This window comes from Podarcis pityusensis (assembly GCF_964106645.2).
Source record: "Podarcis pityusensis genome assembly, chromosome: 5".
Taxonomy (NCBI): domain Eukaryota; kingdom Metazoa; phylum Chordata; class Lepidosauria; order Squamata; family Lacertidae; genus Podarcis; species Podarcis pityusensis.
This window is the reverse complement of record NC_138032.1, coordinates 12,547,724-12,569,142: the sequence shown is the minus strand read 5'-3', so window position 1 is coordinate 12,569,142 and position 21,419 is coordinate 12,547,724. Positions and strand designations below refer to the sequence as shown.

The following is a 21,419-nucleotide window of genomic DNA, read 5'->3' as shown; positions in this document are numbered from 1 at the left end:
ATTAAAGAAAATGTAAATATATTTCCCCGAGCTTTCAATGAGTTCTGTCAGATGCTGTGAAACAAAGAGCACAGCAATCTGAGACATATTAGGTTTAACCTCTGAAAGGATATGAGCCTCTGAAATGTACATTAATAGTTGAGGGAGAGCGGCGGAGGATGGGGGGGGGGAGACTCAGGAAAATGCTCCAGTTGAAATAGAAACACAAATTTCTGTGCCAGAACTTTGCCAGCCCCCCCCCCCCGCCCCTGATGAAGTCATAAGCACATTGATTTTCAAGATCAGGTAAAATAGGAGACAAAATCAACCAGTAAATAAACTTGGTGGATTCAAAATAGCAAGTGCCTTCAAATGACTGTCATAATAGCACACTTCATCAAGTCCCAGACATATTGCAGTGCAAAGAGCATTGCAGATTTTCTTCACCCCCAGCAAATTTCCCCACTTTGTACTGTATGGTGCCTTTACGACTGAGGCTGAATATATGAGAGTCCTGGTTTGAATCCTGCAACTCCCCTGTGAAGAAAGGTTTACAGCATTTTGGACTTTTTAGTCTAGAGAAAAGGCATGATAGAATTTTATCAAAATGATTCAGGATATGGGGGGCGGGTACTTCATGCAGCAAATAGTTAAGATAAGTCACTCACTCCCAGAAGAAACAGTGATGGCCACCAACTTGGAATGACTTTAAAAGAGGATTGGACAAATTCTTGGAAGAGAAAGCAATCAATGGATAAAAATGGCATGGAGTGCACTTAGAGGAAAACCAATTTCACTAGTGTTAATGCTTGCACTAGCATATCTATTAAGTTGTATTGCAGACAACTTGGTCACCCTCTTTTGCACACATTCCAGTTTGTCAACAGCCTTCTAAAACTGTGGTGGGACTCCAGGTGTGGTCTGACTGAGGCAGAATAGTGGTACTATGACTTGATCTGGGCACTATACTTCTGTTGATGCAGCCTAGAATAGCATTAACTCTTTTTTTCCCCTCCTGTGTCACACTGTTGGCTCATGTTTAATTTGTGGTCTACTAAGACCCCTAGGGGACGTGGATGGCACTGTGATCTAAACCACAGAGCCTAGGGCTTGCCGATCAGAAGGTCGGCAGTTCGAATCCCTGCAACGCGGTGAGCTCCCGTTGCTCGGTCCCTGCTCCTGCCAACCTAGCAGTTTGAAAGCACATCAAGTGCAAGTAGATAAATAGGTACCGCTCCGGCGGGAAGGTAAACAGCATTTCCGTGTGCTGCTCTGGTTTGCCAGAAGCGGTTAGTCATGCTGGCCACATGACTCGGAATCTGTACGCCGGCTCCCTTGGCCAGTAAAGCAAGAGGAGCGCCACAACCCCAGAATCATTCAGGACTGGACTTAACGGTCAGGGGTCCCTTTACCTTTACTAAGACCCCTAGATCATTTTCACATGCATTACTGGCAAGCCTGGTGTGCCCCATCTTACATTTGTGCATCTGGTTCTTCCTGCCTAAATGCAGAACCTTACATTTGTCCATACTGAAATTCATTTTGTTCATTCAGACCCAGTTCGCCTATCTGTTAAGATAATAGTGAATCCCGATTCTGTCTTCTGCAACATTAGCTATGCCTCCCTCTTTGGTGTCATCTGCACATTTGATGAACATTCCTTCAATTCCTTCCTCCAAGTCATTTAGAAAGATGTTGAACAACAATGGGCCCCGGAAAGAACCCTGTGGCATCCCACTTGTCACTATTTTCTAGGATGATGACAATCCATTAATGAGCACTCTTTAGGTTTCGTCACTCAACCAGCTACAAATCCAATGAACAGTTATCTTTTCCAGTCCACCTTTTACCAGCTTCTCCAGATGAATATCATGGGGGACTTTGAAAAAGCCTTACTGAAATTAAGATACACTACATTTACAGCATTCCCCAAACTTGTAACTCTATCAAAAAAAGAAAAAAAGAAATGAGGTTTGTCTGACATGACTTGTTTTTTGAGAAACCCATGCTGGGTCTTAGTAATCGCAGCATCCTTTTTTCTAAGTACTCACATACCAACTATTTATTTTATTTTTTTCAACAAAAATTATTAGTTTTCCAAATTTCTAACAAACAAATCCACAAACATAAAAAGAAAACATTAAAAAAAACAACGGACATTTATCCTAACTGTAATAATTCCACTTTTGTTAACATTGTTGGGTGACTTCCTCGAGTCTCCCTGGCTGAGTTCCCATATAAATCATTGTAGCAGTTTTCCAAAACTATTTTCACATAAAATTTACTTGGTCGATTAACTTCTTTCTTTCTTTTCATTTTAACTTTTAACATAGTATTCTACAACATCACGTATTTAAATCCTAGGCCTATCTGATACTCGCAAGTAATTCTGTTTAAGTTATCTTAACATATTTAGCTAAGTAGTCTTTGAATTTCTTCCATTCCTCTTGGTACTCCTCCTCCTTCTGGTCGCGGACTCTTCCGGTCAGGTCGGCTAGCTCCCAAAAGTCCATCATCTTCATCTGCCATTCCTCCACTGTTGCATACCAACTATTTAATTATCTGTTCTAGGATCTTTCTTGGTATCGACGTCAAGCTCATCGGTCAGCAGATACCTGGGTCTTATTTCCCCCAGTTTTTTAAGATGGAGTCAACACCTGCCCATCTCCAGTCTGCAGGAACCTTACTTGTTCTCCAAGAATTTTCAAAGATTATAGACAGAGGCTGTGGGATGGCATCCACAAGCTCCTTTAATATCCTTGGTTGCAGCTCATCAGGCCCTGCAGATTTGAATTCATTTAAATAGCTAGGTACTCCCTTACCACCTCTTTTCCTATCTTGGGCTGTAGCTTTCTCCTTAAATCATTTATTGTGTTATCACCAGGTTGAGCACTATTTTCCTTTTGAGTGAAGACAGAGGCAAAGTTGGTGTTGAGCAGTTCTGCCTCCTCTTTGGCACCCAATAGCATGTCTCCATCTTCTTCATACACACTAGATTATGAGACAATATTGTTAACAATTAGCAATTTGTTTTCCTGGAGAGGAACTTTGAACTCTGAACCTGAGTTAAGATGTTGGGAGCAATAGCATTCCTAGCAGAAATCAGACCAATCCCAGGGGTTCTGAAATTACATGGAAGGATGCAACAAAATAATTTTACAAATATAAAGGTGCCCTAGATATATCTTCAGAAAAGTATGGGAGCACCCCTATTAATGCTTTTTCTGATCAAAGCTTTTGTTGTTCTGATGCTAAGAATGCCATTTATTCATTCCATCTAGTGCAAAGCTGGATTTTGCTGGAGATACATATGCTTTTCAGTCTACAGATTGCATTTTAGAGAGTAAGCACCCCATTTGAATGGATGAATCAAAGTGTTTAGCAGCACCACAGTTTTAGGTATAAGAGGATTTACCTTGGCATATCTAAAGCAAACACACAAGTGTTCTTTTTTCTGCAGCTGATAAAAGGCTGTGTTCCTCTTTGTTTTTCAAATAGCATTATTTTTCCCCTCAAGGAAAGCAGTTTATCTGTACTTTACCACCAGCGATTCTGCTTTCATATTCAGAATGTATAAAGATCAGGATTATACCATTTTAACATCAGCAGAAGTGAAAGCTAAAAGCATTACAGAATCCACTCCATTCATTATGGTTGGATTATTTTATTTTATTGTACAAAAGTACACACACTACAAAAGTGCATTAGCACTGTAAGTGTGTGTACTGTAAGTGTGGAATACATTATTAACAGGAATAACGTCCTGTCTCCAGGAAACACTTGCATCGTACATATGCATTTTTAGGTTTTTCCATTACAGCGTCTTGTATAGACCACAACCCACCTGAGAATCGTTTAAGGACCAGAAATATCAGTCCTTGTTTTCTCACACCTACCAATGTACTGAAAGGGGCACTAGATGAATACAACAAAAATATTGTACTGTACCTTAAAGACTAAAACATTTACTGCAGCATAAGCATTCAGTTACTAGAGTCTGCTTCTTTGGAAATTATGGCAGCAGCCTGTCTTGTAGGAAATGCAGTTTCATACAGCTAGCATGTTTAACTCTAGTTAAATGCATAAAGGGGTTAAGACCACAGAGTATGCTGTTGTTTCTAGACCTGACCAGGTCACGCTCCCTCATGTCTGGTGACGGACAGTTGAGAAAGTTCTTTCATTCGCCTTCTTTCCACTGTTTGTTCTCTTCCACTAAGTGAACTTGATCAGAGAGGATGTCTGAGTTTGACCACTCCAAGCTCACACAGTGTGTTCAGAAACTTTTACCGTAATTTGTAAAATTTGTAAACTCATGTTGCTGTGGTTGCGTAAAGAAATAGATTTATCTGTTTTGCGTGTTCAGACCCAGAGACCTTCCCCTAAATAAAGACACATTTGACTCCAATTTTAGTTTTGGTTTTTTGGCAGAATTTAAGCCACAACTTGATTGATTACAGAAAAGCGAGTGGTTGCATAGGCTCTGGTTCGACTAGCTCCCTACACCCTTGCAGGTAGCGCTGACCCAGAGCTCTATCATAGGTCAGCCAAGGGTGAACACCTGAGGCAGGTGAAAAGCCTGGGAGCAGATTCTGTTCACTCCCCAGATGCTGCCCTGGACTCAGGCACGGGCAAAACCCCTTTTCAGGAGTTGACCGAACCAAGTTGAGTCCCTGGATTCCTTTAACGGAATACCCTTCACATAGGGATGGTGAGACCGTTCTCCCATCCCTATCACATGAACCAGAGCCTATCCGCAACCTTACAAGTTGTCACGAAACAGGCGAAACCCAAAGAGCTACAGCCAATCAACCAAGTGGGGAAAATTCCTGCCTTGCACACAACGGCATAGCAAGGTCAATCGCAAAATGCCCTAAATGTAGGGAGAGGTGTGGGGGTGTTCCGATGCTCAAGCTGAAAGAGGAAGCTCTGGGTCACGTGCATAGGTATATATAGGTCCCTCAATCCATTTAGATTGCACCCCATTGGCCAGATTAAACCCAGCAACAAGGGACCTACCAATCGGGTGTTGTGGCTGTCCAATATACTGACCCACAACCAGGAGGTCAGTCTCCAGGTCTCACCGCAACACGTGCCCTCTTTTAGGGAGGACACGATTTTCTGCTCTAGTTGTCCCTAGTAAAAAAATCTTCCAGTCTTTTTGGGAAAGTTACCTTAAATATCTATTTCAACTCATTATAAATCATCTCCCCAAAGTCCTTAGCTACTTACATGTCCACCACATGTGATAAAATGAGCCTTCTGCTTCTTTAAATTTCCAGCAAAGATTTGACGTTGATTTATACATTTTGGCTGATTTACTTTGTCTTAGGTCCCATCTACACATCATTTTCATAAAGTTCTCCCTCAGGGTAGAACATGCTGTGAATTTCAACCCAGATTTCCTTAACTTTCCCCATGATTCTAATTCTATGTTATGCTCCACATCCCTAACCCAATGGATCACAGCAGATTTAACCTTTTCATCTTTGGTTTCCCATTCTAACAATATCCTACACCTCCTTGAAATCAGTTTTCCACATCAGCATTTCTTCAGCATCTCGGTAGGCCAAGTAGGAATGTTTTTAGCAGGCACCAAAATAGTACAGTGAAGGAGCCAACTTGATCTCAATAGGCAGAGAGTTCCAAAGTGTATGTGCTGCCACATTAAATGATTGTGTTCTTATATATGTGGAACAGGTATTATGTGGCACTTGCAGTTGTGCCAATATCGCCAGTCGAAGTGGTCGAGTGTACATGTGGTGCAAGGTGATCTCATAGGTAAACTGGTCCCAAGTTGTTAAGTTGCTATGACAAAACACAACTGGTAGGCTAGGTGAAGAATTACTGCTGGCTTTAGACTTCTTTAGACTGTCATGGAGGCAAATACTGAGGTCAGATGAGTACTACAGTGGACGCTCGGGTTGCAAACATGATCTGTGCGGGATGCATGTTGACAACCCACAGCGTTGCCAACCTGCAGTGGCGCGTCTGCGCATGTGCGGGTTGCGATTTGGCGCTTCTGCACATGCACAAAGCGCAATTTAGCACTTCTGTGCATGAGCAACCACCAAAACCCAGAAGTAACCCGTTCCGGTACTTCCGGGTTTCGGCGGATCCGTAACCCGAAAAAACGCAAGCTGAAGCGTCTGTAACCCGAGGTATGACTGTATAATCCAAGGCAGCAGACAGGCACTAGTGAGCACGAGTGTCTTTACTGCTAAGGGCAGGGTGGCACCCAAGATTTTGCTCCCCCCAAGTCTGTGGTTAATGACACCACTGCTTCTCACTGAAGGCTGCTACACACATTACTTTTTGGCTCTTTGTCTATATTTAGGCTCTTTGTCTATATTTATATAAATGTAGCACATACAAATGAAATATTTGTGTTTGCAAACACCTACGGACTGGTGCAGATACCATGTAGGCGTGTTTAGCCACATGTAAATCAAACAGCAAATATGATTGTCACTGTGTAATAACATGATTGCCACCCTATACTGCTTGTGAATTGCCTCTTGGTAGCTACCATCTGTCTGATCCTCAACGTGTTGAGAAAGAATACACTAATAAATAGCATCTATTTCTGTTTATACAGGCTGAAGTCTTTGATGTGCAGTACGGGACTGCAGAAGATTTGCTCAGGATCCAAAATACTGCAAATGTCTCCAGGAAAATTGCGCTTCTGAAGCTAGGACGTTTGCCTTTGCTGTATAAGGTAAGCTGTGGGGTGAATGCAATTTTGCCCTAATTAATTGTTCCTTTTTCTGGTTTTCAAATTGCAACCATTATGATGACACCTTGTTGTGACTCGCTCACCTAAAGCTGTATTTAATTGGTTCTTTGCAGCAATCGCCTCCTGCGGTTTTTGGCTTTATTTTCGTTACCTGTGTTCCGTTCCCAGTTTTTCTCACAGGATTATGGTGCAGTGTGACTGGCTAGCTCCTTTTCCCTTTCTCTTTTTGCAAAGGCAAAATAAATGTTTAACACATTTCAGTTTGATGACAAGGTGGATGCTGGAAAAAAATTGATGCATACTGTGCTTCTGGGAGAAATTTGTTTTAAGAAAACAGCACTAAGAGTGAAGAAGATAAGATAAACCCATTTACGGCTGGTTTAAAACACAAGCTTGGGGGGATGGGTTATAATACCTGTGAACACTGACCTGGGTGTAAACAGGTGGCGCTTTGGTCTAAACCACTTAGCCTCTTGGACTTGCCATTCCGCAAGTCAGCAGTTCGAATCCCCATGATGGGGTGAGCTCCCATTGCTCTGTCCCAGCTCCTGCCAACCTAGCAGTTCGAAAGCACACCAGTGCAATTAGGTAAACAGTGTTTCTGTGCACTCTGGTTTCTGTCACAATGTTCCGTTGCATCAGAAGCAGTTCAGTCATGCTGGCCACATGACCTGGAAAGCTGTCTGTGGACAGACACCAGCTCCCTCGGCCTGAACGTGAGATAAGTGCCACAACCCCATAGTTGCCTTTGACTGGACTTAACCATCCAGGGATCTTTTACCTTTTTACCTTTTAACCCATTTGAACACAATGTGACTTGCTTCTGAGCACAATGGAACCTCGAGTTACAGCGGGGATCCATTCTGGAGGCCCAGCCGCAACCCGAAAATGACGCAACCCAAAGCGTCACATCTGTGCACGCACACGGTGCGATTTAGCACTTCTGTGCGTGTGTGAATGGTGCAAACCCGGAAGTAACCCATTCCGGTACTTCCGGGTTTGCGCCGGTCACAAGACGAGGGTGACGTAAGCCGAAGGCAATGTAACCCGAGGCTTCACTGTATACAGTGGTACCTCTGGTTACAAACTTAATTCGTTCCGGAGGTCCATTCTTAACCTGAAACCGTTCTTAACCTAAGGTACCACTTTAGCTAATGGGGCCTCCAGCTGCTGCTGTGCCGCCGCCGTGCAATTTCTGTTCTCATTCTGAAGCCAAGTTATTAACCCAAGGTACTATTTATGTGTTAGCGGAGTCTGTAACCTAAGCGTCTGTAACCCGAGGTACCACTGTACATGTTATATAAGATATTATCTGAACTCTGTTCACACATTCTCCTCAATATGCAATGTTTAAAAGCAAGTGTGGGGGCATCCAAGCTCTGTCCCAATGAAAGCCCTTTGACAAATGTTGGCTTCACCTGTTCATATCACCTTCAGCTGCTCTCGGTCCCTGATGTCCCTGCATTGAAGGTCTGCATGGAGATTTTACTCAGGTTTGCTCAAACGCACCTAGAACCGCCTGTGTAACTGGGAACTGTGATAAAATTAAGACCCTGATTGCACAGAGGGCTGTACTCATGTTCAAGCAAATATGAACAAAAGTCTCCCTCCAGAACTTTTCCTGCTCATTTATAGGAAAGCTGGCTCCAGTGTGCACAGGGATGTTGGAGGCGGGCCTTGTTTGAGCACCCTTGCCCACCCTTGCTGAGGGGTGCTTTCAGTTGAATGCTTGAACCTGTCTATATTGTGGCCTGTGGCATTAGGTCCAGTTAGCCTGAGAGTCAGATAACTGGAGCTACTTTACATTGAGTCAGACCAGCCCATCCAGTGTACAAGCCCTGGCAATCATCTGATTGTTAGTGTCTCCGGCATCATTCCTGGTTCACTCCAGGCTGGGGAAATCTATGCAACGGGGTGCTTTTCTAGACACTTAGGCAGGTAGCTGTGTCCTTTAGAACCCTGATTTTTCTGAAGAGAACTGCAGCCTCTGACAGATGCTGCTTTACAGCAGCTGTACTAAGAGTTGCACGGTGTTAAGCAAAATCTGTGTGCTCCACACTTCAGTCTCCTGTGGCACCGTTTTACAAAGTTTGCAGCAGCAGATATTACAAGGAGGGAAAGGGCAAAGAGCCAGAGCCAGAGAAAAAAAATGAAATGAAATGAACTGAGAGCAGTAGTAGCTGGAGATGGCTGTCTCCTATTGTCATGTGATCTGAGATCAGAAATCTCAGTCTCAATCTCAGACATCATTACTTGTCCTGTTGGAGATTCAGACATGCCCTGAGGTGAAGCTCAGCATAACACATTGCCTGTCTAACCTCGAGCTTTTGGGATCTTACCAGCTCTGTTGGACTCTCTCCACAATCTGAGGCTTCCAGCTGCATTGATACACTGTGGGTGTCTCAGCCACTGAAACTCAGTACTGTAATGGAAAGGAATATAGCACAAAAAGGAATAGCCAGTTGAGAACTCTGGGGGAATCCAGAAAGTATCACCAGTGCTGGCATTCAGCCTGACGGTTTCCATTGATTCCAGGAGAGGGGAGGCAAGGGGGAGATTTTTGCAGTCCTTCTTGGTCAGTCAGCTTTGCAACGAAAAGCAAAGGTGCTCCTGGGAAAACAACAGCATCATAACATGGTGTCATTGGCCCTTTCTTTCTAAATCCTTTCTGGTCTCCCCGCCCCCCCGCAACACCCTAGAGCAGATTTGGGGAGGGCTCAAGGGGCACACAGGGAAAGGAGAGGAGGAAGATCTGTTGCACAAATGGAAATCCTTGCGCTGACTAAATGAGCTACTCAGATACTACCCAATATATCTACAACGTCATTGCGGACAATGAGTATTCTTGCAAAAGAATAATGTTAAACAACAATTGATGAACTCCTTTTACTTGTCGACAGTAGAAAGTGTCCTTCCATACTGTATCACAGTGTGGTATGCTGGCTTGACAGCCACGGACAGAAAGTCTCTACAGAGGGTGGTGAACACAGCACATGATATCATGGGCTGTCCCTTGAGTCAGCTAGATGACATCGCAAGGGATCATTGCCTTAGGAGAGCGAGAAAAATTCTCAGGGATGACTCACACCCTGGCCATCACCTTTTTAATCTTCTACCCTCAGGCAGGAGATATAGAAGTATAATCAGCCATACCAACAGGCTAAAAAATAGCTTCTATTCGTGGGCTGTTAGGCTGTTGAATGGAAAATAACGTAGCGAAATTGACTTGCGAGGTGGTGTGTTGTTTGATAAGCACACAGAGTCCAACGAGACTAAGTGTTTGTGGGGCGGAGTGAGGCTCGTTTAATTTCATTGTACGCAGGTTGTACAATAAAGGTGTTGTTGTTGTTGTTGTTGTTGTTATCATTAATTAATGATAACCCTAGGACCTTGGATAGTTTGGGTAGTATCAGTGCCAGATTAAGCCCCGTGGAGGCTCCCAGGGAGTCAAAATCTCAGGGGGGCCCCTCACATTGAACTAAGAAAGCTTGATTGTAATCTTCTTTCAAGATCAAATCCATATTATTTTGATCTGTTGCCACGGAGTCCCTAAAAGCCATGGGGCCCATAGGTTAATGCCTATTCTGCCTATTTGGTAATCTGACACTGGGTGGTATTTAACTATGTTCTTCGGAATTGTTGAGTGGTACTAGTTTTAATGTTTTCCTGGTCTTGTTTAAATCTCTAGCAATGAAATGCGAAATGTGCACTGTCAGTGGACTTAATTGTATTTTGTAGAGATGGGGAGAAATTGGGTTTGTTTTCCATTTTCATACAAACCTCCCTAACTTGCATTTCCCAAAACAACAGCCAAGCTGAAATGTAGCTATCCTTCAAAATTCAAACTTCTCTGAATTTTGTAATATAGTTCTCCAATTCCCCCCTCCTCCCAAAGGCATATATTAGGGAAATTGTACTTAAAAATGTGTCTATTAGCAAAATACAACATAAAAAAAAATATTATATTGGGAAAATGCTTGCCAAAATTTGTATATCTCAAATTCAGATTTGTTATTAAGGCAACATAATGCCAAACAGAAACATATGGACATAAATAATACATAAAAAACATATGAAAAGATAAAAATTTGACCTGTACAATAAATATACATTTAAAAAAGCAGAGTCTGAAGGTCTCAGTGGAGGTCACATGGCTTTGGCTAAGTTGAGTAGCCTTCACTGCAAATTTGGCTGAATTAAATGCACAGGCGTGTTTATTAGGCAAAATCACACACAAAAATACTAATGAAGCGGGCACTTCACACAAACAAACAACACACATACACGTATTGCAACTTCAAGTGGACATGTAGCAAACCAAAGACTAGGAATATGAGAAACTGGAGCCAAAACTGACAGATAGTATTTTAGAGTTTTCCCTTCATCGTATGGAATCAAATATTTGCTCTCTGTGGACTGTTAATAAACCTGAATTGAACTGAACAGTAGAGTGAACAGGAGATAAAAAAACAATTTAAAACAAAAGTACTGTTGTCCAGGAGAGCCAACCAAAACCATTTAAGCAGCAGAGCAGAACAAATTCAGCCAGGAAAAGCAGACATAGAAGAAAAACTAGAACTGGAAAATTATATCTCAAACAATCAAAGCTGGAATAAACAAGGCAGACTTCACCAAAAAAACAACTATCATTACTTTTGTTTAAGTGCGAAGTAGTCATAACTATGACTTGCTGCTCAAAACACTCACTTTGGTAGCTAAGTTTTGGAGCTGGTTTATCATAGATGAACATGTGAATTGGAGAGGGAATCGAACTTTCCATTCCTAAAAGGGACCCTGATAGTTGTGTAAAACCATCTTTCAAAATCCAATACTTTTAAAAAAGTAACCAAGGCGTTAGTAACGTTGCAATGGTAGCAGCAGGTAAATCAATCCAAATCTCTAGAGTTCTCTGATGAAATGCCAGACAGCGAGAAAATTAACCAGGCATCACAGAGTAATCTTAGAAAATGAATTCCTGAACTTGGCATCACCACCAAGTAGGCCCTCTACTCACATCCAACCCAATCCAATCCAATGCAGGGCTTCTACTGGAGACTTGGCGTAGACCAAGACATCCATTTAGATTAGGGAAGATGAACCTATGGTCTTTCAGATGTTGTTGGACTATACCTCCCATCATGCCTGAACATAGGCTATGCCATCTCAGGCTGATGGGAACTGGAATGCAACAATATTCAGGTCCTACATCCCTACATTAGATATCCAGTCCCAAGACATTCAGGGCTTTGAAGGAAAGAACACTCACTTTGAATTGACCTGGAAATGAAACTGGAAGTTGGGAACTTTTCTGATACAGGAGAGCAGCAGACAGCAACTGTATGTGTGTGTGCGTTTAAATATATATAGGCCTTAGTCCTGAAGGAGAAAAATATGAATTGATATAAAGCATTAGATTAAGTGTTAGTCACCATTGCATTGTGAGTCAAGTAGATTAGGCCTCCAGAATGCATTATCCAACTAACTTTAGCAAATGCTGATAAATATGCATGAACTTCTTATTAGGATAGATTGCATTGTTATATTCCCAGTAATTTTTCAAAAATGCTTGAATTCTTGCAGACAATTTTCCATTGTGATCAACTTATAGGCAAGTACTGTTTGGGAACTGGATATATTGTGCTGCTGCTGTTATTGTTAGCTTGTTTTATTTATTACTTGTTGCCCCCGCCACTCTGGGCAGCTTCCAACAGAATATAAAAACTCAATAGAAACATCAGGCGTTAACAACTTTCCAGTACAGGACTGCCTTCAGCTGTCTATGGAAAGTCATATAATTGCTTATCTCTTTGGCATGTGATGAGAGGGCCTTCCATAGGGCAGGCACCACTACCAAGAAGGCCCCCTGTCTGGTTCATCCATCTTTAAGCACCTTGAAGTCACTTTGATTTCAGTGGGAGAAATTTACAGGGCAAGACACGTATACTCATTTATTTCCATGGATCTTACTCTCGGGTAAGCTGGTGTAAGGTTGCAACCTAGAACAAGTGCTGAACCTTCCCATCAACATCAGTAGGACTTGAAGGAACAGGCAGTGTATGGGGGGCTTCCATTCCCAGCCCCCTCACATGTTGGTGGAGCACCCATAAGTGCACCCTGCCCCATTTTGCCCTGACCCACCCCATTCTGCCCCATCCCACCCCCTTTCCCACTCCCGTTCTGCCCTCTTCCAGGTCCAAAAGGACCCGCGTGTCGGTGATTGAGAATCAATTGGACACTCCTAAAATGGTCACTGCCTAAACAGTACGGCTGGATTGTGCCTATTGTGTTCAGTCCACAGAAGCAATTATAAAATAGCAGAAACGTTGGATTTTGCAGTTAAATTTACTCTGAGTTGCTCCACTAGCCAAAGAAAATACTCTCATTTTCAAGTTCAAAGGTGGTGGGTGAGCGAAAGACTTTGTTTTGAATAGAAACCATCTAGGTCTCAAATATTGTTTTCAGCTCTGAAAACTGTGCTATGTATCTAAATGATTTGGATCCAAACTCATTATGTACATGAAAGGTCAGTAATCATTGCTAGAATTTGACGTGTCTTCAGCAGCCTGTTGTGTTCCTCTTATGCTGCAGTTTTCCGTTAAATGCCAGACATAATGAAATAGCAATCAGTGTGTATTGGTGTGTATTATCTAGGTCCTGAATAGGATGCAAAGGTAACAATGCACTGATTACTGCACTGTGCAATGTGCTGTTCGAGGAGAAAGTTACAGAGATTAAGCCCTCCAGACATTTCATATGAATGCTTGGTTTTCAAAGTGTTTCATCAATAAGAAGATAGGAGCTTGGACTAGACTGGGAATGATTTACATTTGCATCCAGCGGCTGCTTCCCAGGAACCTCACATTATATTCTAACAAAAATCCTTGAGAGATGGTGATTGGGGCTGAGGCAAGGTTACGCAGTAAGGAGCATGGCTGAGGTCTACACCAGACAGGTTCCCTTAGTCTTTCATTGCAGCAGAGGTCCATGTGTGCTAACATTCAGGTGTGGAATTCATTCATTTATTGGGGACTTGCATTGAAAACGGGTAGCTCTTTAAAGCAGGAATATGCATGCAAATGTACGTCTCTTTTGGAATGACAGTAGGTGGGCGTACACATGCACACATCAGATCTATGTTCCAAAGCAGCACTGAGTCAAGATGTTGGTCCCCCCACCCCCCAGCAAAGATCTGAAATAAGACACAGAAATGGAGCGGGGGGGGGGGGAGGCAGCAAAACAGCCACAGGCTCAACCTCAAAGTAACCATACCAGTCACACTATGAGAGAAGGAGGGAGCCAGATAAGGCAGAAGGAGGAATATGGGCTTAAATAAATTCTCTTCAGCCCCACCCCCTACATCATGGAGATGCCAGTCAGGCCCACAAACATCCACAGTAAAGATGGAGGCTGTGGCTTCAGCCGGTAGCGACAACCTCTTCTGCAGCCTAACACATGTTTGGGATACAGAACTGGGAATATTTAGAGAGAAGTACAAGCATATTCCAGGTTAAACCACAGAGCCTAGGACTTGCCGATCAGAAGGTTGGCAGTTCGAATCCCCACGACGGGGTGAGCTCCCGTTGCTCGGTCCCTGCTCCTGCCAACCTAGTAGCTTGAAAGCTCGTCAAAGTGCAAGTAGATAAATAGGTACCGCTCCAGCGGGAAGGTAAATGGCGTTTCCGTGCGCTGCTCTGGTTTGCCAGAAGCGGCTTAGTCATGCTGGCCACATGACCCGGAAGCTGTACACCGGCTCCCTCGGCCAATAAAGTGAGATGAGCGCCCCAACCCCAGAGTCGATCATGACTGGACCTAACGGTCAGGGGTCCCTTTACCTTTACCTTTACAACCGTATTCCAGTCTTTTCTCTTAGCAGTTTTCATTGGTTTGCCAACTCAAATCAGTTGCTTAGAAATCTGCTGTGTATTTACAGTGAGGGCATGCAGTTTCAAAATTACATTGGCTGGACCAACATTGATCTTTTAAGCATTATTAGAATGGCACAAGATATAACGTTCCATAACATTTAATACACTTTCCCTTTGTTGGTGGTTCACTGCTCTGCAGCACCTTCTGGTGCCACATTTTAATAACGGATTATTAACGTTATAAACCACAAGTGTAAATCTGCCCGTTGTCTGGTCAGTTGGCTACAAAACATCAGTTGTCATATGGTTGTGCTTCTCTAATTATGGATATTTCACAGTTAGGCTACCTACAACAATGTGATCTATTGATTCAGTAGGCTGATAGTATTTGCAACTTCCATGATATCTGCAGTTTTAGCGATGAGTGATATCTGAACTTAAGTTGATAAATGCTTTTTACCAAGTATCATTGTTTTCTTTTATAAACCAAGGTTTCTTTTTTTTGGGGGGGGGCTACTGAGTTTCCATCCCACTGAGGGTCCTCCTTGAACCAGCTCGTCTGTGTAGGTAGCATATGTGGCACTATTCTCCAGGAATCATAGAAGAAGGCAATCAAGGGATGCTTCAAAACCATGCCTTAATGGCAGACTCCTTTTTTGCTTCTGCCAATATCAGAACTCTATCATCATTAAGTAGAGGGCCATGTTGAGGCAGGTATGGCCTCCATCTCTGAGGTTGTGAACCTCTTCCACTGCCTTCAGATACAGCAATCCAAAAAGTCCAGTGTCATAGGACTGCAGCATTAAGAAATCATAAATGTCACTATGACTATTTCTAACAGGTTCCTTATGAGAATATCTGCTGTCCTGCTTCTGTTCTGGAAAACAAAGATGGAAATGTACTTATAAATCTCGACATTTTTAATTCCTGTATTTAAGTTAATCATTGCAGTCTGGGCCATTTTATAGGTTGATGTGGGATTCAAAGAACAGTCCATAGATTCAGGAAGGGAAACTGTGGATCATTTAGTCCAACCCAAATATGCAGCTGTCCCTTACGGGGATCGAATCTGCAATCTTTGCGTTAGCAACACCATGCTCTAACCAACTGAGCTATGTTGGGGACATGTAAAGTACTAGCATAATTTCCAAGTATAGCTTCACATAATCTTTTAAATTAGGTTAGAATAACATCTTTACTACTAATACTTCGCTTATGGCATTCCTTCTCAGGTTATTGTGCTTGTGTTATGAGAAGCCTTCCCCATAAAGCTAGCAACCTTTGTCTGTCCTAGAAAAGCACTGCTATACACACAGACACACAAACACACACACACCCTAATTTCCTAAGCATGTCTTTTATTTCTAAGGCAGTCAAGCTTTCTCTGTTCAGAAGTTGTTTGTGTCGCTTATTTTCGGCAGCGTTCAGTTATAGGTTGGTTTCTCTCCCCCTCCCCCCTTCCAATATATAGTATCTGTAAGGGAGTGAATAAAAAAAACTGCTTGGGAGTTTGTTGAGTCATTTCTCTGCCAGATAGTTTATATCATAGTCTCCAAGGAGAAAAGATAACATTTAATTCACTTTACTACTTGACCTTGTCTTCTGTCATATAGCACTGACTGTGAAATGCTCAGCAAGTTCAAAATGTGCTGATTCATGAGATACTCAGATCTTTCTTTCTTTTTTTTAAGGAGTCTTTATGACAAATCGGAGATTAATTAGCACTGGGGAACTGACGGCTGAAGGAATTGCTCTTCTTCTCTAATAACCATGTTTATCATCTTAATGCCAAATTTACTTCCAGCTATTTAGTTGATGGCATAAATATGTGATGAACTGGACCTGCTGCTTTTGGCATCAGATAAATTGCGAGGTTTGCAGAGATCTTCATTGGCCTTTCAGTCAGGATCCCTTCTTCAAAGGAAGAGACTACAAGTAAGATGTATTGGAGGAGGAGGAGGAAAAATCATAAAGCTGCTCATGGTTTAGTTTCCTTAACCATAAGCAAGCATTAGGGAAGAATACCAAAACCAAGATAAATTTAAAATTGTTACCAACCATGAATCATCAAACCAAAGCTATGTATTACATCTGCACCAGGCAAACCATGACTACAGCATGGTTGCATACATACTTACTCAGAAGTAATTCCCACTGTGTTTTCTACGACTTAACTAGTAAGGGAGTTTAGAATCACAGCTTCAACATACCGGTAGTTTTCCTGCCTCTTCACTCTTGCTTCATTTCTCTGATGAAAATAGGGATGTCCTAACATATCCTCAAGGGACGTGGGTGGCGCTGTGGGTTGAACCACAGAGCCTAGGACTTGCCAATCAGAAGGTCGGCGGTTCGAATCCCCGCAACGGGGTGAGCTCCCGTTGCTCGGTCCCAGCTCCTGCCAACCTAGCAGTTCAAAAGCACGTCAAAGTGCAAGTAGATAAAAAGGTACCACTCTGGCGGAAAGGTAAACGGCGTTTCCGTGCACTGCTCTGGTTCACCAGAAGCGGCTTAGTCATGCTGGCCACATGACCCAGAAGCTGTACGCCGGCTCCCTCGGCCAATAAAGCGAGATGAGCGCCGCAACCCCAGAGTCGGTCACGACTGGACCTAATGGTCAGGGGTCCCTTTCCCTTTACCTTTAACATATCCTCACACATTTCTCTGATAAAATAGGAGTGTCCTAAAGAAAAGTGGGACATTCCGGGATCAAATCAGAAACCGGGACAGCTTCTGTAAATCTGGGACTGTCCCTGGGAAATGGGGACACTTGGGGGGTCTAGCATAATTGAGGGAGGAAAGGGCCTTCCATATATACAAAAATACAGTTCATGCGAGGGTCCTGGGCCTCTGTGGGTGGAGAAGCATGTCTCAGTTTGTATGTAGATCCCCTTATATATGTAGGAGTCTTCTGCACTGGCAGTGTTGGCATCAGGAGGCTGAGGTGGTTTTAAGTTGAGGAATGCCTCTGCTCAATCCTGCCTCTACTCTCAAAAGCCCAGCATAAAATAGTGATGATATTTGGAATCCAGCCTCTGTTACTTTGGCCGATAGCTGGTTGTTTAGCTTTTTCAGTTTGGTTTAGACTTGCTCCTTTTATTTGTGCTTGTCTTGACAACATGTTCTGGTTGTTGTTGCTTTTTTAATAATTATTATTTTTGCCACACTCTGATATCATGTGTTGATGAAGGAAGGGTTCAAAATGTTTTGAATGAATAAAAGACAGCCCGGATAGCTCAGTTGGTTAGAGCATGGTGCTGATAATGGCAAGGTTTCAGGTTTGATCCCTGCATGGGACAATTTCATATCCCTGTTTTGCAGAGGGTTGGACTAGATGATGCTCTAACTCTATTATTCTATGAAGTGGAAGTGACATAGACAAGAAAACGACAGATTTTTTTTTAGAATCTGTCAACTGATTAATTCAGCACATATTTTTAGTCTTATCATTTTTAATCAATCAGCCTAGTTGATTTAATCAATTCAGTCCTGCGGTTCTAGTAGATATACTTTTGAATTGCACGTTAAGTGGCATTGCTGGGTTTGCTTTTTTTTGTTTGTGGGACTGAAAGATTGACGTTTTTCTCATTAGGCTTCCAAATGTACATATTCTCATGTTATCCTGTGTAATTGCTTCACCGCCTCTCTCTTAAAGAAAATTATGTATTGATTTTGTTTCTTTGCAAATAGCTGTGGCTCAGATGCCCACACGAAGGGCAGTTTATGTGCATATGTGAGCGACAGATTGATTGAACACTGCAGTGAGTGAATTTAGTGCCACTTGCTCAGTGATCTAAGCTTTATTTTCTCTGAAGATGAAGTTCTTCCAAGGGACTTTTCTAGACATAAATTTCCTCCTTTCCTTCCATCGGGCCTCATAAGCCCTAAACGTGAGGCTCGGATAAGGAAGGGGAAGAGATGTTTCAAAAGACATAAAACAAATATTCTGGCTTCTGTGGGTTTTTCTTACTGATTTTCTTAACATCCTGAAATTCTGCTGCAATATATATATTTTTTCCAGTCTAGATTGTAACTGCAGCCATTTACTCTGCACAGGAGCCATTAATTCTGTTCTAGCAATTGGAGAGAAATTTGGTTTGGTTTGCATTTTTATGTGAACCTAATTGATCCACATTTACATTTCCTGCAACTATATAGAATCATTGGATCGCAGAGTTGGAAGAGACCATGAGGGTCATTTCGTCCAACCCGCTGCAATGCAGGAACGAGGTCTGAAGGGAAAGAGAAATAAAAAATACCAGCCGACAGGAAAACCAGTTATGCTATGAGCAAGGGTACAAGGGTAACTAACCCATTAACCAGAGGCCTTGGAAAAGGTGAGAAAGTGGTGATGGAGAGTAGGATGGTCCTGACCTAACAACCAGAGGCCTTGGAAAAGGTGAGAAAGTGGTGCAACCTCAAGTTATGGACGTGAGGCTAGGGAGGGGAGGCCTTGTACGCAGGGGTTGATGATTCTCACGTGAGAAGCCAGATCAAAAGAGAACCGTGTATAAAATACACTTCCGTATTGAAGAGAAATATTGCAGGTAATGTCTGAATGTAAGATTATAGAGGGTAGTGATTAGTGGATATCCATGAGGTTGTACAGTAATGCACGGTATACATATACATTCTTAAGTCATATATATATATATATGATATAATACTTAAATAATACTCGTATGGTATATAAAGTTATGTACGAATGGTTAATACATATTATGTAAAATTTATAGTAGGTAGTATATATAAGGATATTCATGGGGTAAATATGTAATGCATAATTATACATATTAATATGTATAACATGGGGCTTGAACCCATGACTCTGAAAGTGTCATATCCACCAGGATGTGTGTGTGTGTGTGTGTGTGTGTGTGTGTGTGTGTATAAATGAGCTGTCTTTTGAAATTCACACTTTTCCAGATTTTGTGGCACACTTACCCAAACCTGAATATATTAGGGCACAGGTGGACAAGTGGATCTTGTTGGCAGGCCAGATTGCTATCTCCTGCACATACACATCATGGGCCAACTTTGATGTTGATGTTGTGCAGTGCAAGAAGTGCAAGGTCTTGAAAGACCTACATTGGCTCCCAGTACATTTCTGAGTACAATTCAGTTCAAATTGTTGGTGCTGACCTTTAAAACCCTAAATGGCCTCTTCCCAGTATACCTGAAGGAGCGTCTCCACCCTCATCATTCTGCCCGGACACTGAGGTCCAGCGCCGAGGGCCTTCTGGCAGTTCCCTCGCTGTGAGAAGCCAAGTTACAGGGAACCAGGCAGAGGGCCTTCTTGGTAGTGGCACCTGCCCTGTAGAACGCCCTCCCACCAGATGTCAAAGAGAACAACAACTAACAGACTTTTAGAAGACATCTGAAGGCAGCCCTGTTTAGGGAAACTTTTAATGTTTGACGGACTATTGTATTTTAATATTTTGTTGGAAGCCTCCCAGAGTGGCTGGGGAAACCCAGCCAGATGGGCAGGGCATAAATAATAAATTATTATTATTATTATTATTATTATTATTATTACTCATATTCTGTTTCTGTAGACTAGGGGTAGTCAACCTTTTTATAGCTACCGCCCACTAATGCATCTTTCTTGATGGTAAAATTTCCTTACCGCCCATCAATGCTTGATGGATGGAGGATTCAGCTTGTGTCGCAGAACCCCCTACCACCCACCTAGAATCTTGAAACACCCACTAGTGGGTGGTAGGACCCAGGTTTCAACCCCTGTTGTAGACTATCCTCTGCTTGGCTTCCTAATAGCAGTTTGACTAGTGAAGCTTCCCATTGCCTAAGAATATTCTCATATCTACCAAAAATACCAAAAAGACTTTGTGGATCCAGGCTGCCTTCTATGGACTGCCAATAGAGCCTATTCAATTGGGATATAACCCAAAGTTTCCCAAAGTAAAGTAAAAGAGCACAACTTGTTTAAGGAATGGATTGACAATGCTGGAAAATGATAGCCCTGGAAAAAATGACCGCCTAATTAAATTCATGGGCATGCAAGCGAAAGAAAGTACTCTTTAACACAGTGCGTAATTATCGTATGGAATTTGCTGTCAACAGATGTGATTATGGCTGCAGCTTAGATCGCTTTAAAGGGGAATTAGACAAATTCTGTGTTCAATAGCTGTTATCCAGGACAGTTAAGCTGAACTACCGTATCCAGAGACTGTGTGCCTCTTCATCAATCCAACATTCAAGACCGAGTCCAGAGAGCAGCATTGGGAAAGGGCCTTTCAGCCAACTGGCAGCTGTGTCATGGGGTGCAGCAGGAGTCTGCTTAATTTCCAGTGCTGTTTAATAGTCTCCATGAAGCCACTAGGAGTAGTCATTAGGTGTTTCGGAGTAGTCATCAGTGTGCTGATGACATTTGGCTCTGTTTCTCTACAAGAGATGTGGCCAACTCCCAAGAGACTGCGATCTACAGTGGTGCCCCGCAAGACGAATGCCTCGCAAGATGAAAACCTCGCTAGACGAAAGGGTTTTTTGTTTTTTGAGCTGCTTCGCAAGACAATTTTCCCTATGGGCTTGCTTCGCAAGACAAAAACGTCTTGCAAGTTTGTTTCCTTTTTCTTAACACCGTTAATACAGTTGCAACTTGACTTCGAGGAGCAACTCATAGAACGCGGTGTGGTAGCCTTTTTTGAGGTTTTTTAAGACTTTGGTGATTTTTGAAGCTTTTCCAAAACTTTCCAAACACCGTGCTTCGCAAGACGAAAAAAAATCGCAAGACGACAAAACTCGCGGAACGAATTAATTTCGTCTTGCGAGGCACCACTGTACTTACAGAATAAAAAACTGGCAAGTCAAAGTTGCTGAGTTTTTTT

The 21,419-nt window shown here is 42.5% G+C and overlaps 1 protein-coding gene across 1 annotated transcript in view; it reads left to right on the top strand.

Annotated features, from left to right (window-relative positions):
- Positions 1-21,419, top strand: part of NAALADL2 (N-acetylated alpha-linked acidic dipeptidase like 2) — a 547,930-nt gene that overhangs the window by 213,189 nt on the left and 313,322 nt on the right. Inside the window, exon 4 of the mRNA XM_081008376.1 lies at positions 6,575-6,694. Coding sequence (XP_080864502.1) covers positions 6,575-6,694 — 120 coding nt within the window. The remainder of the gene's footprint in view (positions 1-6,574; positions 6,695-21,419) is intronic.